We start from the raw sequence: 26,946 nt of genomic DNA, 5'->3' as shown, positions 1-26,946 counted from the left end.
GTTCATTGTGGAAAACGAAATAATAATTTGATCTAAGTAAGATATTTTACCGGTTAATAAAAGAAATCCTTAAGTTATAGAAAAATGTTAATATTATTTTAGAATTCTGTTTACACGAATTATGGAAAATCCGTTCTTAAAACCAAAAGAACTTTTATGAAGTTTAAATTCGCAGGCTTATGTAACCTGAGTGCTTTTGAAATTTAAAATTTTCTTCTAAAAGAGCAGCCCAAGAGGTGGCTGTGGGCGGTGTTAACTAGCTGCTCTCTCTCTAGTCTTACGCTGCTAAATTAAGGATGGCTAACACAGATAGCCCTCATGTAGCTTTGCGCGAAATTCTAAACAAACAAAACAAAAATGTTAGTGTTATGAAAAACATTGTTTGCAATCAAAGTACTCCGCGTCCCCTTACTTGAGGTTGGGAGTGCGTATGTTGTTATAGCAAAACCACACTGGGCTATATGTTATGTTTGTTAAGAGGAATGGGATCCCTGCTTTTAACGTTGTAAATCCGTAGACTTACACTGTCCCACCGGAAGACCACTTATTTTTGCAACATGTTTTAATGTTGAGAGTTTTCTGGACTATTTGATAAAAACAGTTCAAAGTCCAGTCAAAGTAAATAAAAAATATTTTATCTCTTCTATAACATTTATACAGATTCGATCATTTTGACACAAGGTTTAGGCTTAGGTTCACAAATAACCAGTGACGTATTTAGGTAGGGGATAGAGGGAGCTTAGCCTTAGTGCTCATAGTCTTAATGGTTGCCCATTGATAATTTTATTCTATGTAAAATGAAATGGGATGTAAGACCTACAATATAATTTGCCTTAGGGCCTACACAACATTAAAACCGTCACTCCAAACAACGTTCCAACCTAAATACAAAACAGGATTTCCATACCAAAATATCGAGTAACTTAACAGCGTACTAACTTTAACTTCAAACACTGAATAGCTTTTATGACTCTAAAATAAATTACTCACTCACTATTAAATATCTCCCCTCAGTGGACAAAACAGACAGCCCAGTGTGGTTTTGTTATAAGAAAAACACACAATCGCACACTATTCAATAACTTTTATTACTTCACTTGAGTCGCAAATTCATAATTTATCTTTGTTTCTGGGCCTGGCATGGCCTAGCGCGTTAAGGCGTGCGCTTCGTAATCTGAGGGTCGCGGGTTCGCGCCCGAGTCGTGCCAAACATGCTCGCCCTCCCAGCTGTGGGGGCGTTATAATGTGACGGTCAATCCCACTCTTCGTTGGTAAAAGAGTAGCCCTCGAGTAGCTTTATGCGAAATTCCAAAAACAACAACATCTTTGTTTCTACGTGTTACACGAACCTTCCAGATTTTAAACGATCTTGAAATTTCTCGGTATCAATAACCATTATGCTTGGTAGCTCTCTCTAGCACCCCATTGGTTCAGCGGTGTGTCTGCGGACTTTCAACGCTAAAAACCGAGTTTCGATACCTGTGATGAGCAGCTACATTGTGTAGCTTTGTGCTTAATTCAAAACAAGCTCTCTCTAACAAATAAAAAAAAAATTAATTCAAAGCACTGGAAACATCGCATTCAATATTGTAATTATAAATAATAATTCAGAATACTTGCCCTTTATCCAGAGTTATTTCATAAATTGATGTTACTTTCCTTATTATTATATATATTATTATTATAGTTTAATGGAACATATTTAATAATATGCATAAATCTTCAGTTGACCTTACTAACTGTGACACTCCTTTTATTAGTAGTATAAAACTATGTATTAGGTTGTCTATAATAGCTCCTCGCTAGTACAGCGATATATCTCCGGATTTACAACGCTAAAATCAGGGGTTCGATTCCCCTCGGTGGGGTCCGCAGATAGCCCGATGTGGCTTTGCTATAAGAAAACACACACACGCAAACACAGTTATCCATAAATAAATGTCGGAATTCTCACGATGACATTTAGAATCTGAATACTGAGTAACTTATCGTCGGTTGGTTGGTTGGTTTAATTCAACGTTTGTCGGTTGCAAGGTGGTTTAATTGTCTGCTGTTTCAACTTTACTCAGAGTGAGTTTTGTAAACTCCAAGGCAGCATGGAGAAGAATAACTTTCGTCTGCTTTTCCTCTACGACTTCAAACTTAGACGAAAAACTACCGAAACTACACAGAACATCAACCAGGCATTCGGACATGGATCTGTTACTGAACTTACAGTTCACCATTGATTCCAATGGTTTCGACATGGAGATGAAAGTCTTGAAGACCACAAAGGTTGTGAAAGGAAACCATCCTTAGATTAAAACACATTAAGGGAAGCAGTTGAAACAGACCCTCAAACAATACGTGAGCTTGCAGAAAAGCTAGGCACAAGCAACTCAAGCATTGCCAACCACCTTAATGCGATTGGAAATACGAAAAAGCTGGAAAAGTGGATTCTGCATGAGCTGCCAGAAGGTCAACAAAATCGGTATTATGAGACCTGTCAAGGAACGACGCTCCAAAAATTTAACGAATTAGGAATCGAGGTTCTGCCTCGTCCGCCTTATTCTCCAGACCTTCCCCCAATATATTTTCATTTTTTCAAGCACCTTGACAACGTTTTGAACAATAAACTCTATCAAAATACTAGGACATTACTTTTAGAAATCATTTAATTTAAGAAAACAACATAATTTTTGGTGCTTTTTAAAGACAGTCTCCAGTAAATTTTCATACTTATCGATACGATATGATATATAAATGTATAATTAAATATTCTGACATTCATGCGAAAATATTTTCCAAAACATTAATTGAAACATTGAATATTAGGCATTAAATACATTGTACTTTTTATATAAATACCTAGAATATAAATAAGGTCCCTTAAAATAGACAATCAAATAGCAACATGTAACGTATGCTTTGGACACATCAGCTTTTAAAAGTCGTTAGTAAGATCTGTTGGGAGGTAACGTTTTTGGACTACTTTAAATTTGATATTGTTGAAAAATTTAGTGTGAAAAGGTGTAACAGTAGTTGTTTTATATACGTTTAGTTAATTTTATTATGTTAGAACTTTGCAATAATTACATTACGTTGTATTTGTTTTAGTTGTAGCTGTTGCAAGTCATAAGTAATATAAACGTAAGCAATTTTTCAATTATTTTTTAACTTGCGTGTTATTGATTAACAAACTATAGTTATGAAATATTTTGTATTGTAACATACACATAATTCACACTTTAGTGTATATTCTTTTTAGACTATATAATATCCTGTAATTGCTATTATTAATATTATGTTCCCATAAGATGCCATGTATGATTTAGTAATTCACAACATTGATAAAGTTATCCGGTGGTCGATTTCAAGTTAGTCTGTGAGGCAGGTAATAAAGTTGTCAGTTAGTGATGTAGATATATGTATTGGGTATTGGGTTGAGGAATAATTCGTGAGCGTTTTTTCAAGTGAAAAAAATATATTCATAAATGAAACGCTTTCGCAAAATATTTCATGTCATTTGGTAGATAATTTTTTGCTCTAATAGATGGTGTGTTTGATTTTCATATGTCTTTAATTTTTGCTTTCATTTTCAGCTCATTAAATGGAATGTCAAGTGGACAAAATCGAGCATTTTCGACACCATCTGCTTTTTGCATTTAATTTCTGGCAATTTCGTTTAAAACAATGCATACTATATACCTAGGTATTACATGAAATAAAGTATCATAATAAATGTTTTGGGTGTAATGTGTTCATGCATTGAAGTATTGTATAGTCTTGCATGTAATGCTTGAATGAAATTATTTAAAAATGCTCGCGAATTATTCCTCAACCTAATATTATAAGAGTGTTGGTACAATGTTTAGGGAAAACTCTTCTTCTAGTATGTTTATCTCAACAATAAATATCTGAATGAAAGTTTCATTTTGATAGTTGTGGGACATTAACCAAAAAATGTGCTTAATGATGTTTTCGAGTCCTTAAAGCAATATTCTAGAGAATTATGAAGTAATATATACACGTGTGTATTAAGTGAAGCAGGCATCTCTTATATCAGTAATAATAAGACTAGATGTAGCATAGAAAATATTTAATCTTGATTAGTAAAAATTTAGTAGAATTTTGTAACCTAGCCATCTTGTGATAATGAGAAATGAGGCTTCTCTTTCTCTCTCTCAAAGGCTCTACTTTTATTCTAATATTTTGTTTACCCTTAATGTACTTAAGAAACTCTTATTTTTAAATTTTCTTTAACCTTTCTATCTATAGTGTCTATGATTTCTTAATTTACTGTTGGAATATTTCACTTGATCATCTATGATTTCTGAGTCTATCATCATAAATTCAACTTAAACTCCCTTAATTTTTTTTTTTTTTTACTTTTGTGAGTCCATTTTGTCTCTTATTTGTAGCTACTTCTTATTTTTATACAAGATGTCTACCTTTTGAATATTAAAAAATATAATAAAACACTTTCTACATTTGATCAGTATCTTCAGTTAATCAAGTTGCACAGTTCACAATAGAATTTTTGTCTTATCCCTTCAAAATTAGTAGTTGTTTTTTTTTCAGTTTTAACCCAAATCTTGTTATTCCTGATCACCATATGCAGTAAAACAACAAACCTAATTGAGCAGAGATCACTTTCACCCAGATAATCTCCAACCTACCAACTATTTGTATATTAGAAGATAAGATATCCAAAATGTTGTTGTTTGTAATTGGTGAAGAGAACCATCCTGAACAGTTCCTAATGGTTTAACTTTGACACTTCCCAGTCCATACATACCTGGATTTAAAATTCCCATAACTGTGATCTCATTTAATAGGTGAAATTTTAATCTTGGTAAACATTTACTTTCCAATTTCATCAGTTTTATCTGGTAGTCTGTAACATATTTTAACTGAAAACCTTCTCCCATATAGCCACTAAGAGACTAAATGTTGTTCTAACATTACACTTTTCTCTATATTTTATCCTAGCCTCTGACACAATCTAATCCTAGCTTAAAGCTGCCTTCACATTAATAATTCTTGTAAACAAAACAGCCTCTACCATATTTTGGTTGGTTTACATTTATTCTGAAAAACACTTTTCATTCCCCATTCGACTAATCCAAAAGTATAACTAGTGAATTTGTTCATCCTAACATATTAACCTGAGCCTTCCATTCGAACTAATGATCTGCTTGTTTCATTCCCACGATTAAGTCTTGGCAGTGTACTTGAAAGAATAAAGTTAGTGTAGCCTTATCTTTAAATTCCTTTACAAACTCCTCTGTACTTATCAGTTAGCTTGTCCGATCTATCCTTTCCTTTATCTTTAACTCCTATGTACACTACAAAGACTGCATCACAACTAGCTCTTTTTATTATATCACTTGCTCCTTTAAATTATGCTTTTTACCTTTGTCCATGGAAGGTACATTTTTTCTTATTCATCACACAGACTAACATATATACTTGTCATTCCTAAATAATCATCTCTAACTTAACCTCAGATTTTTTTTATCATCCCAGTCTGTTTTTTCCTCTCATTCCATAGCTTATTTGCTGAAGTCAAAAGCTGAAATCTCTTACTTAATAAAACCAGCTAATTAAACTTGACTCCCTTGCTTCTAGCTGTGATACTCTCTTGAAAGTCATTACTAGCTACTACATCTCTTAGAGGAACTTAACATCCTATATGCAATTCCAGCTGCCACTTCCAACAATTTAGACTTCTCTTTGTCTGTTACTTTCACTCTATTTGGGACAACCTCTAGTTTCTCATATAACTTAAACTCTATATATGTATTGCATGTCTTTGTCACCACCAATTTCCTTTAAAGTGCTTTCCTGACCTGAGTGCACAAATGAAAACCTAGTACAAACCCCTCATTGTGGATTCCTGTACATGGTGAGGAGACCTCCCAGGGGAGGTTCTGTTCTTTCAGTTTACATCCTGTGGGATCTAAACATCCACCTGGGTGTTTGCCATGCATGGGGACCCATGAAGGGGAGGAGAGGATTCTGGTGGTTGAGGGATCCAACCCAAACACACCATTTTGGCCTTGGATTCCTGTAGATGGGCAGTCTTGGGGTAGCTTCCCTTGGGTCAATCAGCTGGTCCACATAGGCTAGGGTCAACTGAGTTCCAGTGTTGAATGTTCTTAACAGGTGTTGTGGACATTGTATCTGATGCTGGTGTTTTGGTATAATGTTTACAAAACCCTGGTGTTGCTGCAGTATCCTTGTGTAGCATAGTAATGCATCGCCTTCTCGGGCTCCATAGTGGGCACTGAAATATACCTTTTTTTTTTTATGGATCCTCCAAATAAAAACTTAAATGAAATTGTGAAAAAACAGTCTAAGTAAATGACCATGTCTTGAAGATTCTGAGCAGCAATCTTTAACATCTGTAAAACATGTACCTCATTCTCTTGTACTACATTCTCTTTCAGACAAACCTTTAGGGCAAATGTCTCCCTTTTTTCATTCAGAAGGGACTAGAGATACTTGCTGGCTCTCTAAAGTTAGTAAAGAAGCTTTGGTCTGGTTACATATTGGCAGAAACATCCACGTCTTAACACAGTGAACTCCTCTTGCATTCAAAAGCAATTGAGGACATACCTATTGAGGTTACACCTTATGCTACTTTGAATTCATCATAAGGAGTTATTGTTGAGAGGGATTTGAAGAATATCCCAGAGTCGGGGAATTTTGCTGGTTTCTTCACCCAAGGAGTTTCTGCAGTGAGGCGTATCTCCACTCACAAAGGTGGAATTACGATGCCAACCAATGTCCTCATTCTAATGCTTACATCATCATGTCCACTTACTCTGAGGGCTAAGAGGTAGCTGATGTCTGGAGCATCTCCGATACTTTAGGTGAAAGCTTTTGCCGGGTACCTAGCACTTATGCTTGTTCTTTTACCTTCTTGGCCATCAAGACTCGGATGGAGCATTCATCTCTTTCCTTTTGAACTGACTGTCTCTTTGACTATGATCATCCCTTTACACTGGTGGAACTGAAAATGGCCCTTCATTGGTCTGGCAGTACATCTGTTGGACCAGATGATGTACACTATGACATGCTGCACCATCTATCTCCTGATTCTCTTGATATTATTTCTTAATTGTTTTTAACCAGATCTGACAGGAGAATATTCTTCCTGATGCCTGGTGCTAGGCTATTATCTTACCTCTCTAAGCTTGGGAAAGATACCAAGATTCCTTCAAACTACCATCAAATTGCTTTGACGAGCTCTCTCTGTAAGACCTTAGAGAGGATGGTTAATGCTCGTCTTGTTTGGTTCCTCGAATCAAACAACCTCCTCTCGCCCACCCAGTGTGGGTTTCGACAACAGCATTCCACCACGGACCACCTAATTCAATCAGAGAAGTTTTATGACACAACATGGAGGTATGGCATTTTGTGAGACTTCCATGTATATGGGGTTACGTGGCCATTTACCCATGTTTATTAAAAAAATTTTAATGGACAGGATATTCGAAGTTCATGTGGGTTTGACACTTTCTTTTGTACAGAAACTTGGGGTTCCTCAGGGCTGTGTTTTGAGTGTCACACTTTTCAGTATAAAGATAAATGCCATCACTGAACAACACCCTCTCACTGTTGCAAACGGGCTCTATGTCGATGTCTTTCACATCTCGTGTCAGTCATCGAACATGAGATATATTGAGCGGCAACTACAAACTGCCCTCAATCGTGTACTGAAGTGGACTACAGTGAACAGATTTAATTTTTCTCTTTCCAAAACCGTTTGCATGCACTTTTGCTGCCAATGGCGTATCCACCCTGATCCTGAACTCCGTATTGGTGAAGTTTCACTGCCAGTGGTCCCTGAGACCAAGTTCTTGGGGCTTATCTTTGACAGTAAGCTGACCTTTATACTACACTTAAAGCAGCTACGAGTCAAATGCACAAGAGCACTGAACATCTGTGTCCCAGTTGGGGAGCGGATCGATGTTCTATGTTAAAGATATTTTGTGCTCTTATTCATTCAAAACTCAACTATGGATCACTGGTCTATGGCTCTGCCAGACCCTCGGCCTTAAAGATGCTGGACCCCATTCATCATCAAGGACTTCGACTCTGCACTGGGGCTTTCTGCACCTCCCCAGTTCAGAGCTTATACGTGGAATCTCACGAACCTTCTCTGCATTTTCGCTGTTTGCAACTGTCTTTACTGTATTCTTCGAAACTTCGCTCCTTACCAAAGCGTCCCACTTGGGGATGTGTTTTCCTTCCTCAGTGGGCCTTACTTTTTCAAAAAAGACGATCTGCCATTGCTCCTTTTGGCCTTCGTATCCAGACGCTATTGAATGAATTGGGTCTGTTCTTGGATAACATTGCAGAATCCACTGGTCAGCCCATCCCCCCCCCCCCATGGCTTATTACAGCCCCCAAATGTGACCTTTCTTTAAGTCATTTGAAAAAGGCAGATACTCCCGATTTGAAGTACAGTCTTTTATTTACTGAACATCTTTCGAACAATCATTCCATTCCAATTTATACAGATGGTTCCAAATCGGGTAATTCTGTGGGCTCTGCCATGGTTTGTTGCAGTTCGGTGGTTGCGCGCAGAATCCCCTCTACAGCTTCTGTGTTCACTGCTGAACTGTATGCCATATCTCTTGCCCTGGATCATATTGAAGCTGAGCAATACTCTGACTGCACTATTTATACTGACTTCCTTAGTTCTCTGCTGGTCTTGGAATCACTTCACGTTGGCTCACATCCTGTTCTCACTGATATTCAAAACCGACTGACCCATTTCTCATTAACATCTACTTCTAGTAGTTTTTGTGAATACCAGGCCATGTTGGTATTCGCGCGGGAACGAGCTTGCAGACATGGCAGCTAAATCTATCTGCTCCGGCACTATCACCCCTGTGCCTATTCCGTACATGGACTATGGTCTTGTCTTCAAAGCTCGGCTCCGTGCCAGCTGGCAGTCCACTTGGAGTGAGCAACGCGACAACAAGCTTTTTCAAATTAAACCCGATATTGGACTTTGGCCATCTAGCTTCCGTAAGGTTCGGAAGGAGGAAGTTGTTCTAACTAGACTAAGCATTGGTCACAGTGTTTTAACTCATCGTTTTCTTTTATCTGGAACTGATGCACCAGTGTGTAGTTTGTGTAACACTCAGATCACTATCAGCCACATTTTACATATAAGCCACGTTACGACTCTCAACGACGGCACTATTTTAAACATGTTCCGTCCCAGGGTTTGTCTGTAACATTGGACAGTGTTATTGGTGATGGTGATACTGTCCATCTTGATAAAGGTTTTTAGTTTTTTAATGCCAATTAATCTTTTTAATCTCATTTACGTTTTGGATATTTATTCATTACACCTTTTTTAATTGTGGTTCCCTTTTCAAAGTTTCAATTTCTCTAGTACAATTTGAAATTGGAAAATGGCCAAAACATTAAATAACACCAGGACTGGAAAGGCCAACTTCAGGTGACTAACGCTGCTGTTTGAACTACCCGTTAGTCGTCCTGGTGAGTTGTTATTACAATTTTGCTGCATGTCTTTTAACACTTTTATTACTTTACCTTTTGATACTGGCCGTAATGACGCATAACCCGGAACCAGGACTGGAAAGACCAACTTCAGGTGACTGACGGTGGTTCTTGTACTTACCTGTTAGTCTTCCTGGTGGGTTATGATCATTACAATTCTGCTACAGGAAGTCCTTTACAACTTTGTAGACTGGATGTCAACATTGGTTTTATGCCATTTTATATTTTGTTTATACCTTTGTTTCCTTTCATATATTTTACTACATTTAATTTATTTTTACCTTTTTACTGAACATTTGGCACAGATAGCCTAGCTGCTTTGTGCCATAAAACACTAAATCAATCAATCCTTCCATTCCTATTTATACAGATGGTTTGAAACCAGATGACTGTGTGGGCTCTGCCATGGTTTGTTGTGGTTTTGTAGTTGTGTGCAGAATCCCCTCCACAGCTTCTGTGTTCACTGCTGAACTGTATGCTATTTCTTTTGCCCTGGATCACATAAAGCTAAGTTGTACTTAAACTGCACTATTTATACTGACTTGCTTAGTTCTCTACTGGCCCTGAAATTGCTTCACATTAGTTCACAACCTGATCTCACTGATATTCAAAACTGACTGGCACATTTCTCTTTAACATCTACTTCTGTCAAGTTTTTCTTGATACCAGGCCATGTTGGTATTTACAGGAACAAGCTCGCCGACACCACAGCTAAGTCCATCTGCTCTGACACTATGACTGTCGTGCCTGTTCCATACATGGACTATGGTCCTGTATTCAAGACTTGGCTCTGTGCCAGTTGGCAGTTCACTTGGAGTGAGCAATGTGAAAACAAACTTTTCCAAATAAAACCCCTTATTGGATTTTGGCCGTCTTGCTTCCATAAGGATCGGATGGAGGAAGTTGTTCTAACCAGACTATGCATTGGTCAGTTTTTTAACTCATTGTTTTCTTTTATTTGGGACTGATGCACCAGTGTGTTGTCTGTCTAACACTTAGGTCACAATAAGCCACATTTTATTGTCTTACCATCCTTATAATTCTCAATTACAGCACCATTTTAAACATGCATTGTCTCCAGGTTTATCCATAATGTTAGACAGTGTTATTGGTGATGGTAACACTGTCCACCTTAGAAATGTTTTTAGTTTTTTTTTAAAGGCCATTAATCTTTTTAATGCTATTTAAGTTTTTTAATTTATACATTAGACATTTTTTAATGTGATTCCCTTTTAAGAATCAAAGTCCATCTCATTCTATTTGAAATTAGAAAATGGATTTTTTTTTTTATTGTTCCATTTATGGACTGATCAAGGCACAGCTTCTCACCAGTTGGCAATCAATATTGGAAGAGCAGTTTCATAACAAGCTTTGACATATTAAACCTTCTGTTGGTGTTTGGCTATCTAGTTTCCATAATAATGGAAGGGTAGAAATTGTTTTAGCTAGGTTATGCATGAATCACAGTTTTTAACTTTTTTTTTATGTCTGCTGACACGCTAATATTTGACCATTGTGCCACTAAAGTCACAATAGCCCACCTGTTACTGTCATGCCATTGCTAAGTGGCAACACCATTTTAGACATGTCTTTCTCTGGGTTTGCTGCTGTTATTGAACAGTGTCATTGGTAGTGGTAACACTGTCAAACTTAACTGTAGTTTTAGATATTTGCAGCTCTTGGTTTCTTTGATTCTGTTTGATTATCTTTCGATTTTTGGATATTGTTCAGCTTTTAATTTGTTTTTGTTTTTTACTTTATCATAGAATTTTGCTCTTTCATTTTTTATACTGGTTGTTTGGTGCAGGTAGCAACATTGCTTTGCATCACCAAACCTGAAAAATCAACTAATTAATTTTTAGGTTACTTGTTTTTCTTTCAGGATTGATGTATAACTCTTAAAAGGCGGAAGCTGTTCTGATTTCACTTTTAAGCCGATACCTTACCATGAATCAAAACAAAGTGTTAAGTAAAGCGGAAGATATTGCAGACGAGGTAATAGAGTCATCTTTTGTTCTTAATTAATTTAATTTAGTAAAAATAAACTTTTAATAATTTCAAAACTTGTTTGAGATGATTGAAAAATACATTTATGTCAATAATGTTACAAAACACAAAGAAAAACATTTTAAATCCCATATATTTTTTTTAGTTTTCAGTGTGCATTGTATATCCTGAAGACATTTTAGTTTTTGCATTTTGCATAAAAAAATATTCAGTTTTTGTAATTGCTCAATTTTTTTAATTAAAAATTATTTAAATGTTTTTACATAAATTTAAAAGTTTTTTTTAACATTAAAATCTGAGCAGTAATGATTGTAGGATAAGTATGTTTTCTTTATCATTTGTTTCACCTGAAAAAAAACCTAAAACTTTGTCTTATTTTGGGGTCAGTGTGGTAACTTTAACCATGTACACGTTCAGATATAATTACAATGGAGCTCAACTAAAATGTGACATTGTATACCTGAAGCTCAGAGATGGGGTTAAACTTTATCTTTTGTAATTTTAATGTCTAAATGGTTTTTTTTTTTTTAACTACATTATTTTCCTTCAAAAGAACCAACTCTTTGTGTCAAGAAGTAATGAATGGTATGATGTTGCAAATCATATTATTTTTAAGGACAGTTGCATATAAGACATGAACCAAAGAAGTTGTGAAATAGGATTTGTGTACTAAAGGTTATTTCAGCTGTTAATGAGATCATAATTGTGGGTGATTTTAATTTCAGGCATATAGATTGGTGAATGTTAGTCAAACAATGGAAAAGTTGTTTTTTGTTTTTTTAAACTGTTCAAGATAGTTTTTCTTTGTGTTATGAAAGAAAGGGATATTGGTGTAATTGTTGGCCAGTTTCTAAATCCATCCAAACAGTGTACTTTTGCTGTTGGTAAGGCAAATAGGATTTTAGGTTGTATGTGAAGAAATACTGAATACAAGTCTAAAGAGGTTGTAAATTTCGTTGTGTAGGTCATTGGTTAAACCACATTTGGAGTATTATGTTTAGTCTTGGGCTTCAAAGAAAGAGATCAGAGGAGGGTTGCTAGAATGGTGCCTGAAATGGAGGGGTTGTCATAGGAGAAGAGGTTAAAATCCCTGAAATTGTTTTCTGTTGAAGTAACAAGTTATTGGGGATCTGATTGATGTGTTTAAGGTTGTGAAGGTAATTGACAGTATTGATTTTTTGGTGATAATATTAGGACTAGGTGACAGAATTAGCAATTTTGGCAGGATGGTAATCATCTCCAGCTGACAGTTTTATTTTTCTAATTGGGTGGTTGGCTTTTGGATATTGAGGAGGCAGTAAATTTAGTGAGTTTAAGAGAAAGTTTGATAAATATATAAATAAGGGCTGATTTACAGGTAGTATTTTTTAGTTTAGAGGATGAGACAGCTTAGAGGGACCAGTCGGTCCTTTGTTGTCCCTAGATGTTATGCTACATTGCAGAGTATGCCAGAACTATAAATACAGCCATCGCTTCTTTTAAGAGAGGTTGAAGGTATAATTTAATGCAGAATAAATAATTTGTATTCATTTATTAAGTACATAGAAATTTATTCTAGAAAGTTTAATTAAAGGTCTATTGATAAGCAGCTCATTTAAGTAATAGAAATGTTGAGTATACACATTCTTATCTTCAATGTTTAACAATTAGAGTTCTTTTTGTAATAAATACCAAATGTTATTTTGGATAACATTTTCTTACTTCTTATTAAAATAAGATTTTTTTTTTCTTTTGAAATACTGTAATAAGAATGATTATAAAACTGTTCAAAAGCATACTTTTCCTTACTTGTGTTCTATTTTGCTATTTTTATAAATGTACATTTGCTTGACTTTACATGATATACAAATCTTGTATCTGTGAGCCTTCACTAACTGAAAAATAAATTTAGATCATTTCCAAGTGTCATTCAGGCATATTAACACCATTATCTTGTAACTTTTGTGTTATTTAACTGAAATGTATAAATAAAATCTACTCCTGTCAAACTTCTTAAGTGTCATATGAAACCTGAATAGTCTCTCTTAAATGTCCTGTTAATCTGTTTTGTTTTGCTGTCTAATAGTTTTTTTTAAGCAATGCATTTGCTACTTAAGAGCTTAGGCCCAATTTATAAAAGGTGTTTTCTGATTTTATGTTACTCATTTGGAATGAAATTAATATTTTTACCCAATCCTAACTTTTCAGGTGTTACGCTATAGTAAACATGTAATGCCACATCTTGCCCGACTTTGCCTAGTTAGTACTTTCATTGAAGATGGTATAAGAATGTGGTTGCAGTGGAGTGATCAAAAGGACTTCATTCAAACAACTTGGAATTGTGGATGGTTTCTAGCATCATTGTTTGTGTTATTTAATTTCGTTGTCCAGCTCTGTGGATCTTCCATGGTTTTGATTCGCCAGAAGGTGGAAGTAGCATGTGGACTACTATTTTTCATTGTGGTATTGCAGGTAACAATTTTATGTATGTTTTAAAGCATGAAAGGATCTATTAAGTATGTTATTCAATTTCTATCATTGTGTGCAAATATTTTAATATATTATAGCTATCTTCTTATAGCTCTATAAACCCTATATTTTGTAAGCTTTCTTTTATCCCTGTATTTTGATCTAAAACGTTTTTTTTTGTCAAAAATCTCCTAACACTTTATCCCATATTCTTATTTTTAGTGAAGAATGGTGCTAGAGTTCATGTGCTTATTCTTATGATAGTACTTACGACAATTTCACAGTTTAATATTAATCTTCTATAATAATAATAATAGGTTTTTATCAGTCCTAAAAATGGATTCACATGTGCATGCATGCACGCACGCACACAAAATGCAGATGCAAGTGCATTTTAGTGAACATTTTGCTAAACAACATATTAAAATTTTATGAAAGTGTGTTTTTGTTATTTTTTTTAAAGAACTCTAAATGTAGAATAACGTATTTATTGATAGTATTAAGTACAGCATAGTTTAGCTCTAACTAAACTAAATAAAACATACAGAAGCTAGTGTTAATTTATCTTCATCAAATATAAACCTTACTTGAAAAAGGCTTACTAATGTTAGGCCTAAAACAGGTAAACTTAGGAATTTTGATGGGTGTGATTATAATTATTTTTTTTATCTATTATTATTTTATAAATCGTATATTTAAGGAAGTGCTGTTCCAATAAAGATACTAATTTGACTACAAACATTTTGCAGGTCTATGCTAGTAAGTAATAATTACTATTTGTTACAAAATGTTTTTTTATGGTTTATTATCTGTAGAATGTTAAGAAATCTTAAATTTGCATTCCAGAGCTATAGAAATGAAGTTGTATAGCACCAGTGGAACATGAAGATAGCATGTGTTAATTTGTCATAGTATAAGATATGAGTTCATTTAATATCCAAGTTAATGAAACATACAAGTATCAAACTGTTGACCCTAGTACCAGTACTGAAACATATCGGGAAATGAGATACTGTAAACATTTAAAACAAACAACAACAACAAAATCCTACAAATGTATCCAGAAAATAGCAGGGAAAATGGAACAAAGAAATTGTCCAAAATGAAACATACTTAGATATTTGCTGTTAGAAATGGTACCATTGATTGAGCTAATATTTACGTCCATTATTAATATCCTTAATATTTTGTACTGGTTTCCCCTTTTGTTTGTTTTCATTATCATGAGGTTACAGAGATTGTCAAGCATAAGGAAAGATTTTTGAAATAATGAAAAAGTGTAAGAAAATTATAAATTCCCTGCCTTGTTATTGTTATTTAGAATTTTGAAATTATTGTTTATTCTAAATATGTGCAATGTTTGCAAAATGCAGGGTCAAAAAAACCATCAAGTTGATTTTGTTGTAATTGTCTTTATCATTCATTGAAGAAAACATCTGATCTATCCATGGGATGTGTGTATATGTAAAACTGCACCTTGGGCATGAAGGTTGACAGAATTTTACTTTATTGATATATGAAGTAATATATTTATGATTTAACTTCCCTTGTGTTTGATAGGAAATGATCAGTTTTGTAAGTAACACTAGTTACCTTGGAAAATTCTGGTATTACAGATTACATAACATGAGGTTCACTCAATCTGGAACATTATCTTGGTAAAAACCCTTGAGGGAAAATAGTCAGGCTTATCAATCAAAAACTCCAGTAAAGGCAACTTTTCATCATTTAAACATATGCTTTATTAACGTAAAGATTGCATAAGGAGGCCAAAATGCTGTTTTGTACTTTTATTTTAAAGCTTCAATACTCGTACCAGCTGTCTTGAGAATAAATTTGTACTTCAAGTGGATTTCTCATCATCGTGTTTCACGAATATGCTGATTGTTTCATTGAGTCCAGGCCATTTATTTCTGAGTACATACTCTTAGTTTTGGTAGAACTTGATGGTACTTTACAAAATCTCCTGCCAAGTCTCTTGGATCTATAACTTATTCATTTGGAAAATCAGTTTTAATTGAAATTATAATTTAATGTTCAAGTAGCAGATGGAAATGTAATTGTATCCTGAAGAAGGATAAAAAGACAGAGATGGTACATTATCAAAGTAAACATTACTAGAATAGGAAGTTTGCAATACCTTCAGCATTACCATGCTACTCTGAATTCATGTTCAAGATTAAGGGAACAATAATAGTTTTTCTGTGAAGTATAAGCCAGTTAATCTTACTTTTATAGCTATATCTTTTGTGTGCCAGAAATACTAAGTGTGAGGCACATGTATATCAGATTCACTTCTATTACTTGTTAGGACCTCAACCAGCCTACCCTCAAACTGAAATTCTTTTAGGCAGAATTAGAGTATATTAATATCTGAAATTTTGAGCATTGCCAAGTCCTTTAATTAAAAGGGTTTGATTTCCTTGTTTCAAAACTTTAAATCTCAAATTGGTCAAGAGATAAGAGCTATAAGCTAATAGTTTGTACTTTGAAAACACTATAGAGCAATTCAATAATCCATGATATTGTAGCCAAACATTTTACATATTCTAATACCTTGCCTTAGTACAATCATTTAGTTAAACATGATATAGTAAAAGAAATGCAGTGTGGATTCACCAAAGGTTACTTTTGCCTGTTTAATTTATTATATTGGGAATGTTATTTCTTTTGTTGCTGGTGACTTGGTGTGCTTAAAATTTCAAAAAAACTTTTAAAAAATATGGCATGCAAAAGATTATCCAAGAAAATTACTTCAGTAGGGATAAGCAGAAAGATTGTGTTATGGGATTTACACAGTGAATGGATAGGAAAAATTAAATGTTATCATTAATGGAGTCTGGTGTCTTGTTCCTAGCACAACACCTTAAAAATAGATGCTTGTAATTTTTCTCATTTGTATTCATGTTAATTATAAGTGAAAGTAAATAATGCAATGCTGCATAAAACACAGTACTGGTGTTATACTCAGTGTTGATGGAGCCATTTGCCCAGTATCAGGGCTTGTAAAATAGTGATCAAGGTACTATTTATATTGGTAATTGTTTGGTGTTAATTAGGTTAAGTTAATGAACTGTAATTTTCATCACTTTATTTAAGTATTTATAGCTTTATTGATTATTTTGAGGTACTATAAGATGACTTGTATCAGTTTATCAGTTGAAAAAAAAAATTGGTGATTTATTTGTAGTTTTATTAAGTTCATAGTAATACATTTGGATTATCACAGTTCGGATCACAAGTTTAAATAGGTAGAAATGCTTGATTAATGTTATGGATTAGTCTCATGTTATCATAACAGTGCTCTATTGCTAGTTATAAAGTTGGTAGGATTTTATTATCATGTTCATAATTATGTTGATTCAAAAGAGGTAATTATTTCTATGAAAATCACTAGTTAGGCCTCAGGTGTGATATGGAGTTTAATTTTATCTTACAAGGGGTGATATTGGTTTGTTAAAAATGAGTTTATAGAGGACTATGTGGATGATTTCAAGGATTATTTTGTAGAGGAAGATAAACATTCCTAAATTTATCTTCCATTGAGAAAAGAAGAATAGGAGATTTATCTTGTTGAAGTTTACATGAATATCTGCAGAATCACTACAGTAATGACCTATGGTTTCTTTTGTGCTGTATTCTGAATGATAACATGAAATAATGCAACCTTAAATTTAATAAAGACCACCTAGACTCAAGATAAAATAGCAGTATTTTTCTCATGGTGGTTTACTTGCACCATGATATACCATTGGAAGTACTGGATGTCAGTTCTTTTACAGGGATTTAACAGAGGAATTGATGTTTCTCTGAAAAATTGTTGATTTAACTTTTGTTTTTTTAAGGGTGAGTGTGCAGAGACAATTTCAAGACCAAATGACTCCTTGTTGTCTAGTTTTTGTTTTCATCGTACTGTAGTTAAGCTGACTTATGACCAAAGAAATTAAATAATTTCTTATCATTAAGTGGACTGGATTATCCATTTTCATTTTACCAAATAACTTACTGCCAGCAGTAGAAACAATTATGACAATAATTTTACTTCATGATTATTTCTTTACCTCTATAAGTACCTATCTATTTCACTATTTCTAAAAGCTGTTGTAGGTTATTTTGTGGTGTGGCCAGCAGTAATGTGACTGTAGAGATTATATTAATTAATTAAACCAGAAGTATTTCATGTTATGTCTTCTGTTAGGATGAAAAACTTTACCTGTCCTTGTTTCTAAGATAGTTACATGTTTCTGTGGTGCGAAAAAACAGAACTCTTGCTGTGAGAATTCTTAAGTGAATCTGTTTGTGTGGCTGTTGTATTGTTTAGTTTTAAATGTCCATACCAATGAAAAATACATGATTGTATCAATAAAACTATGTCAACAGTGTCAATTCATCCATTTAAACAATGTATTTGTGCATCTTGGAATTATTATAGTGAAGATTGATAGATTATGCTTACTGAAAAGGTTTATCATTTTCTCAGACCTCACACTTTTGACACTTAAAGAACAGAGCTTTCTGGTTTAGTATATAATATTTTTCTTCCAAATTAAACATCAATTTATTCTTCACTAATAATGTAGGTTACACATTCATGTACAAGCATTTTACATTTTTAATTTTCAGGATGTCTTTTGAGAATGTGTGACAGAAATTTTTCATCCCTGTGGAAAGCTCTTTACAAAGTCATGAATAACAATGAATATAATTTGCATACTTGTTTTAACATAGCCCTTTAATAATTACAAAGCAGGATTTAAATTGGTACAGTGAATCGGAAAAACAAAGTACATATATATACATGTATACATGTATACATATATATAAATTAAAAGTATTTACCAGAATATTTTTTGGGTATAAAATAAAAACTGCTGTGAATGTTGTTGATTGAAGGTTTGTTTCATATTTTCAGTAACTAGACTATTACGAGAAACGAGATTTTATGATTGTCTGTTGAAAGTATTTTTCAGGTTTCATTTTTTGGCATAAATAATTCTGTTATATTAATTTTCAGTTTAATATGCAGATTTGTCTTTTTATTTTTGGCTGCTTTAAAATTGTGTAAGTTTTAAACAAGTTCTGGGTGGGCTGTCATTGCATTATTTTCACAAAGTTTTTATAACAGCTGTTTTTCATAAACTAAACTATGAGCACCTAAGATATATTTGTTTTTAGGTTGTTTTTCCAATTTTTACTGCTTTAGGTTACTTAAGAAAAAGATCATTAGAGTGACAAATGATGTACAAGAACCTACAATTTATTAATCTTTAAGAGTGACAAATAATACGTAGCACAGGAATCCATATTTCATTGATATTTAGAAGAACTAAATTTTGCATTTAATATTTTGATGCAAGTTGTTTCAAGTGATTTTATTGTTTCAACTTTAGTTTCATCTAGTAGAGTTCATCAAAGCCATACAAAAAGCACAAATACTTTAACAAAAAATGGAATTTGCTATAAGTATAATTTTTTATTTACAGATTTCATACTAAATGTATTATTTATTGCTTTAAAAATCTGTTGCGTTTTTAGATTCTATTTCTTCTAAGTATTTGAACACAATGATAGTAGTACAAATACTACTTATAAAATTAATCCATTTTATAAATTAAGTGATCACCTTTGCTCTAGTCAGTGTGGTCAAATGTTTTTGAACAAACCTTACAATATTGTAAATTTGCTTTTGATCTTAATAAGCAAAGTTTTCATTCATGGTTTGAAGCATTGGTGAACAACTGCATTTGCTAGTTGCTTTAGTAATTTTTGAGGTTTTATTGAAGCAGTGGTAAAACTGTATTGTGTCCATTTAAATAAAGTATAAAACTTTTAAAATATACAAAGTTTTTGTTAATCTTGGTAAAATAAGATTTTGTTCAAACTGATCTTGCTGAAGGGAATGGCATAGTCCTTTTAACTTGGAATTATTATGTTGCTTACAGAAATGATAAAATAAGAACTCTAAATGTGGTATATCAGTTAGCTTCATTGTAAGTGGAAGAACTCGAGGTAAATGTTGTTGTTGTTTTTGAATTTTGCACAAAGCTACTCAAGGGCTATCTGTGCTAGCCATCCCTAATTTAGCAGTGTAAGACTAGAGGGAAGGCAGCTAGTCATCACCACCCACTGCCAACTCTTGGGCTACTCTTTTACCAATGAATAGTGGGATTGACCGTCACATTATACACCCCCACGGCTGGGAGGGCGAGCATGTTTAGCGGGCGCGAACCCGCGACCCTCGGATTACGAGTCGCACGCCTTACGCGCTTGGCCATGCCAGGCCCGAGGTAAATGTGGTGTATTAGTTAGCTTCATTGTAAGCGGAAGTAAATTGCAGATATATTTTTTACACTTGGCTTTTATGTAAAGATTTTATGCTTTGTGCCTAAATTTCATAAATCAGGTTGTCCAATTTTTCTAGGCTTTGATAACACTCCTTTAAAAATATGTGTAAAGAATGTACAATTACAGACAGTTTTAAGTTCTGTCTACTGTGCTGTTTGTACAGCTAATCTTAATCTTGAATCATTGTACACTAATATTAATATTTGCAAGAAACTATTGATCTATACTATGTGTTCATTTGAATTTGTTTTCTTATGAAGTAATTAATGGCTCATTTAAATAATGCTTTTCAAATTAATATCTTGTTGGTAAAGTGTCTTGGTAACTTTTATGAAAGCATTTATAATGTATTCTCAACACAGGTGGTATGGGTATTGAAATTTTAACTAAAATAAAATACAGAACAATGTTTTGACCTCAATATGACCTAAAAGGTCAAAACATTGTTCTGTGCTTTATTTCAGTTGAAGTTTTTAATACTAATACATGCTGTCTTGAATACATTTTTACTTCAAATAGGTCACTTGTCATCACATTTATGATTAATAGATTGTTAGTGTAAGATACAAGTTTGCATCAGGTATGATTATTTTGTGTTCTCATGAAAGACGTTGGCTATCAGACTGTCCCAAGCTTTAAACAGCTTTGTTACAGGCACTACATGAATGATAAGTTTATTTTTAGACAGAAGATGGTGTAGATAGATTTGTGCATAACTTGAATTATAAGTATCTTCACACTGAATTCATGTTTAGCAAGAATATAATTTTGAAAATACCATGTTTAGTCTTGAATACATAATTGGCAAAGTGGTTTTAAAGTGATTAGCAATAGTGCATCATCACTCTCTGGACAGTGTGCATGTTTTTTATACATGGGACTTCTGAAGTCAATTTGACAAGAGGGTTTCTTACTTGTGCATACAAATTTATTGAATTTTTTCTCTAATTATTGATAACCTAATCTTTAAATATTTTAGTAAATATTACTTCCAGTCAAGTACAGACCAAAAACCATGTAACTATGGTTTGATGTATACAGAAAAACATTATTTATAAAGGAATAATTATCAGGGATCCATTTTGTTTACTGTTACAACTTCCCTTTTTCTTTGGTATCAATCTCTGATTTCTCCTTTTCCTTTTACAGAATGGAATTTGTGTTTGTAAAGATATATTGTGTTAAAATGTTATGTTATCAATAGTGATAGGGAATACTTCCAATCCATGTGATCAGAAATAGTTTATTTTAAAATTAGAATATATATATATATATGATAAAAAAACAAAACAAATACACTTAATAGTTAAGTTCCTCAAATATTTTAACTCCCGAGAAAGTCCATCTGAGGAATCACAATTTTTGGAAATACATCTTTAAATATCAATACTTATTAGTGTTAACTTGAAACTTGTTTGGCTAAATCACTGAAAATTAACTGTATTAATAAACCTTGTGTTTTACTGGAGTCTTAAAGGATTTTAATTCAAGCTGGATTTGGAATATAATGTTGTATGCTAAAGGATTAACACTTTGTTGTAACCATAAAATGTTTAACAATGAAGTGATTTTGTTAACTTGTTTTTTATTTCAGACATTTGCCTATAACCTTGTCTGGAATGTTCAGTTTCTTCTACGGTAAGATTGTTCTTTTTGACATAAAATCATGTCTTTATTATCTTTATTTCAAAATCTGATCTTAATTTAAAGCAAGTGTTCATGTTTCTTGCATAATGGGTATGAACATTTGAGTTTGCAAATAAAACCTAGTACCTTCTGTTAAGTTTTTAACAGTTTTAATTTGTGTGGATTGTAGAGTCACCTTTGTTTATATAATAAAACCAAATGATCATAACATTAATGTTAAAATACAAAATTTTTAGCCCAACAGTGTTCTTAATCATTCAATAACACTATGTAACACAAATTTTGTTCTTGGATAGTATGTTATTTCTTAATTGCTTATGTTATAAAAGTACAGAAAATGGCCATTATTCCCTTCAAAAGTTGCTTTTGTGACCTGGATAATGAAATTTAGAAATTAACCTATTTTCTATGTAAAAACGGTCAAATTTGCACATTTCATTTACATAAGGTTTGAATAAAACAACATATGAATCAAGATTTACATGTCTTTAAAGTTACACACAAATGTTTATAAGTGGGTAGTTTTTCGAGAATTGCGACTGTAATATAAATCACTTTCACATATCAACCCCAAATATAGTCTCCCATCGTGGTTTCGTTATACGCTCCAAGGTCACAAAAGCAAAGTTTGAGGAGAAAAATAGGTCTTTTCCATTTACTTTAGGCCTAAGCAATTGTGAACTAACACTTTCTGCCCAGGAACAAGAAAAAGTAAACATTGTATTACATAGTGTTATAATAAGCATTGTGTTACATAGTGTTATAGATACTTCATGTTGATCTGTTTATTATAATCATACTTGTAGTATTTTTATTACTCAGAATACCATAATTTCATAACAGATTAATGTGTTATATATGTATGGTCTTTTCTTTCCTCACCACAGTAAACTAAAAATACTTTGCCTGTAATATACACTTCTTCACTACTTATAAGAAGCCTAGATGTATTTCATTGTCCATTGATGAGCAGCAGAATTCTCCGAACCTGGTATAACTCTGTTATGGGTTGCAAATCAAACAATAGATTAGGCATCATATTTATTTTTAATACATTATGCTGTGACATTTATAAAACAGTGCTCAAAATATGTTTTTGAATGTGTGTTAAAATGGACTAGAAAGCAAAGTTTTATTTAGAAAAGCATTAAAAAATATAAAAATCTCCTATAATCACTTTATTGTGACTTTCACTACAAGTTCATAATGAATTAACTGAATTGTAGGGTTCAGACACCAGTGCATAAAACATATTGGAGCAAGATTACACTAAATTGGAAAGGCTGATTTTAAGTCTGTAAAAACCAAAAGAAAAAAACTTTAATGAGTTTTGCTGGATAAAAAAAAGTCCCTGTTGTCATTAAAAACTGATTTGAATAAAAAACATACATGTTTGTTTTTCAAGCATATGTTTGGTTCTCAGCAAAAGATATGAGTGTGAGAACTACTTCCAGAAGTTTCTTTTTAACCAAGATGATAGGAATAAAACAAAATTACATATATTGTATTTGTGTTAAAGAATCTAAATTGAATTAATCTGTATCTTCATGAAAAGGAGATATTAAGAGAGAATTTGATTTTTGAACACATTTGTGCAATTTTATATAATGTGAGTTTTTTTTTGTTTCTTCACTAATTAATTAATGAAAATTTAAAATGTTATACATTTACTACTTCTCTTGGGCATTATTACTTTTTTATTTTGTCAACATGTATTACAAATTTTAATATGCAGTGTAACATAAACTTGGTTACTGTTAGAAACTAACCTAAATGTATCTCCCTTTTTAACAAGGTTTATTATCTGTTGTCTCCTTAGTTGTACTCTAAAGAAGTAAAATACTGTAAATGACCCAAAGAAAGATCAAAATTTATTTCTTATTTTGCAAATTTTTTTTTGCCAAATAAAAAATTTTGTCCTCAGAGTTGGCAGGTAATAAATTAAAACACAGGTTATGAGCTAGTTTTTAGTAATTAGTATCTGATAATAATAAAACTTACTGAAGAATTAGACATAAGTAATGGTACTAGTTGCTGCTCATGATGGTGATTTGTACATACTCAAATTATTAATATAGATTTTGATTTGAGCTTTTATCGAATTTCTCACAAATTGAAAGCACAACTGTACCTTTTCCCTGTTTCTTTTCAGAGGTCTTTCTCTGATTGGTGCTCTGTTGCTTCTTCTTGCTGAAAGCCGAGTTGAGGGAAAACGATTATTTGCTGGAGTACCAAGTCTTGGAGAAAACAAACCACGAAACTATCTGCAGCTTACTGGCCGAGTTCTACTGGTTTTCATGTTTATGACAGTCTTACGTTTTGAGGTGTCTGTTATTCAGATAATCCAGAATATAGTTGCTTCTGCTCTGATGGTACTTGTTACTGTTGGTTACAAGACCAAATTATCAGCTCTTTTTCTTGTTGTTTGGCTCTCTGTTTTGAATATTTACTTAAACCCATGGTGGTCAGTACATTCATATTATGCTGACTTTTTGAGGTATGACTTCTTTCAAACATTATCTGTGGTTGGTGGACTGTTGATGGTAGTGTCCTTGGGTCCAGGTGGAGTGAGTATGGATGAACATAAGAAAAGATGGTAGAACACTTAAATTTTAAGGTTTGGCTGTTTAATTTGTACACACATGCAAAAATAAAATCCCTCTTCCAGAATTTCATTATGTTGTTCCCTGGGCTTTTTTCCTGTTTCTTTTACATTTAAAACAGAAAATATATCTGTTGAGAAATAGATATTTCCATGACTTTTAGTATCTGATATTCCTACCAAGCCTCTATGCTACTAAACTTAATTACTCAGAAAGATGTTTACTTTGGCTAGTGTTTAATTCTATGAAGTATGAGACTTATTACTCCAAGTTTCCATAACAATCCAAAACTCATTCTTCCCTACCAATACATTTAGTGTAATGCTCTTAATTTTGGATCTAGGTACAAAGGAAGTTTTATTTGTTACGATCCAAGCCAATATCTTTAAAAGGGACAATTAACCAATGAACTTCCAAACATTTTTCAAACATGTTTTTAATGTGTTTTTACTTTAGTACAGAGAGTTCTTAGAAACAGTTTAGAAACAAAATCAACTTAAGTCCAGTGGAAGATTTGAACAAACCACTCAATCTCCATGCACATTTCTGGCTACAGGCATGGAATTATTTGCATTTTCTCGAAATTGATTAAATAACAGATATTTAGAGATTGGGGGTTGGGGAAACTGTCATTTTGTTTTGTCACCTAATGATTCAATCTGTTAAAACATGAACCATACAAATTGCTGGTATGGTTCACCAATTACACCAAAAACAATTGCAATAAGGTTTCTTTTTATGACATCTTGCATGTTAGGAAAATATAATTTGAATTATAAACATGCTGAACTGAAAACTTAGTTAAAACTAGAACCTAAAAACTGAAATAAATGTTGTAACATCACTTAATTTTATGTTTTAATTAACTTTATCATCTCGTATATTTTTAATTAAACTCGAGAGAGCATATTAAAAATTTTAAAAATAAGCCTTTAATATCCAAATAATGCATCTTGTGTTAACTGTTGAAAACCCACTTTATATACTGTAATTTATATCAGAAAATTTACTTTAGAAGTAATAGCAAAAATTTACAAGTTGTTGTAGAATTAGGGATAAAACTTAACTGGTGCAAATACTTCATTATGCAAAAGTTGCTCATTATTTCCATTTTTTCAACACCAGTTGAGACTCATTCCCCTTACATAACAACTACACCAATTTTAGTTATATCACGTTAAGAATGTATTTTGGTAACAATAATCCTTATTAACATGTTTGTTCTTCTTCTTAAGATAACTGGCAATATTAAAATCTCTTATCAGTTAACAAACTTTTAACTGCAAATAAGTTTGTTTTTGTTACATTAATTATCTCAGATAAATTGTAGTTTTTAACTGTAATACTTTAAATGTGAGCTGTCATCATTGTGACGGAATGTCATTATATTTCTCCATAAATTAACCATCAAGAACTGAACCCCTTCCTCCAATTCAAATCCTAACCTGGATTCTTAGTAGCATTTTAGATCCGTTTTATCATAATACTTCCATTATAGTATTGTTATAATTTGGAACCTTCAAAACATTTTTTTTGGTTTTGTTTTTGTTTAGTTCATAAGTTGTCTTTTTTGTGGTTCAATTATTCTTTTAACAATAAATGATCCATGTCACACTCATAAACTCTTAAACTCATTTTATTACTGTTCCTATAAAACCAAATAACTGTCTGTATTTGAGAAGAAAAATAATTTTTAAGTTTTCTTTCTTATGTTTCCTTTGAACCTTTTTAAATACTTTAAGAAACATTCTCTTTGTATGGGCAGTCAAGTTATGGAAAAACTAATAAACTTTCTAGTCATCTCTGTGTCATTGGTGATTTTTCTTTCATAAGTAATTTAAGTTTGTAGAAGTATTAAAAAGTTAAAATGCAAGGTACCTCTATAAATATAATTAAATCATCCAAATAACGTAGACTTTTGATATTTAGATGTTCTATAGTATGCTGAACCCAAAAATGATAGTCTTTTTGTGTGTTTTTTCTCTGCTCAGATTTCTAACGAAATGTTGCACGAATCATTTTTGATGAAGTCGTGTTGCAAAAAAAATATGCAAATATCAAACAGAGAACAAGTTATTACAAAAAAATGTAGATGTTTGTGAACCTTTTGAACATCAAAATAATATAAGAGGAAGTTTATGTGAAATTTAAAGTGTGTAATGAATGTCAGTCATAGGCACTGTAAATAACCACAAGAGTTTAAACCTTGAGCCAAGGAGATTATATAAGAATTACTTTAATTAATTGTCAATGTCTTCATTACTTGTTTGTTTTGAGTAACTTGCATATTAATAACATGAGGGTGTTAATTCAAATGTTGTAACTTTTAATTTTAGTATAAATCTTTAACAAGTTCGTCATTTAGAGACAT

At 32.7% G+C, this 26,946-nt stretch overlaps 1 protein-coding gene across 2 annotated transcripts; it reads left to right on the top strand.

Annotated features, from left to right (window-relative positions):
* The first annotated feature begins 2,848 nt into the window (after positions 1–2,848).
* LOC143247607 (surfeit locus protein 4 homolog) lies at positions 2,849–26,375 on the top strand. Of its 2 annotated transcripts, none has more exons than XM_076495931.1 (5): positions 2,849–2,953; positions 11,408–11,520; positions 13,720–13,983; positions 21,920–21,963; positions 24,125–26,375. In XM_076495931.1, exons 2-5 carry the CDS (start codon positions 11,473–11,475, stop codon positions 24,570–24,572), a joined length of 804 nt encoding a protein of 267 aa, XP_076352046.1. In that variant the 5' UTR covers positions 2,849–2,953; positions 11,408–11,472; the 3' UTR covers positions 24,573–26,375. The 2 variants fall into 2 exon arrangements, with proteins under 2 accessions (XP_076352046.1, XP_076352047.1); XM_076495932.1 differs by having other exon boundaries at positions 2,922–3,129.
* Positions 26,376–26,946: the final 571 nt, after the last annotated feature.

Source organism: Tachypleus tridentatus, chromosome 3, assembly GCF_004210375.1.
Source record: "Tachypleus tridentatus isolate NWPU-2018 chromosome 3, ASM421037v1, whole genome shotgun sequence".
NCBI classification, from domain to species: Eukaryota; Metazoa; Arthropoda; class Merostomata; order Xiphosura; family Limulidae; genus Tachypleus; species Tachypleus tridentatus.
This window is presented reverse-complemented; position numbering and strand designations above follow the sequence as displayed.

Excerpts from the sequence above, each read along its gene's own strand:
- LOC143247607 (XM_076495931.1), top strand. The coding sequence starts at position 11,473 with ATGAATCAAAACAAAGTGTTAAGTAAAGCGGAAGATATTGCAGACGAG. Across the intron at positions 11,521-13,719 it reads CGGAAGATATTGCAGACGAG|GTGTTACGCTATAGTAAACA; the intron begins GTAATAGAGTCA and ends CTAACTTTTCAG. Across the intron at positions 13,984-21,919 it reads TTTTCATTGTGGTATTGCAG|ACATTTGCCTATAACCTTGT; the intron begins GTAACAATTTTA and ends TTTTTATTTCAG.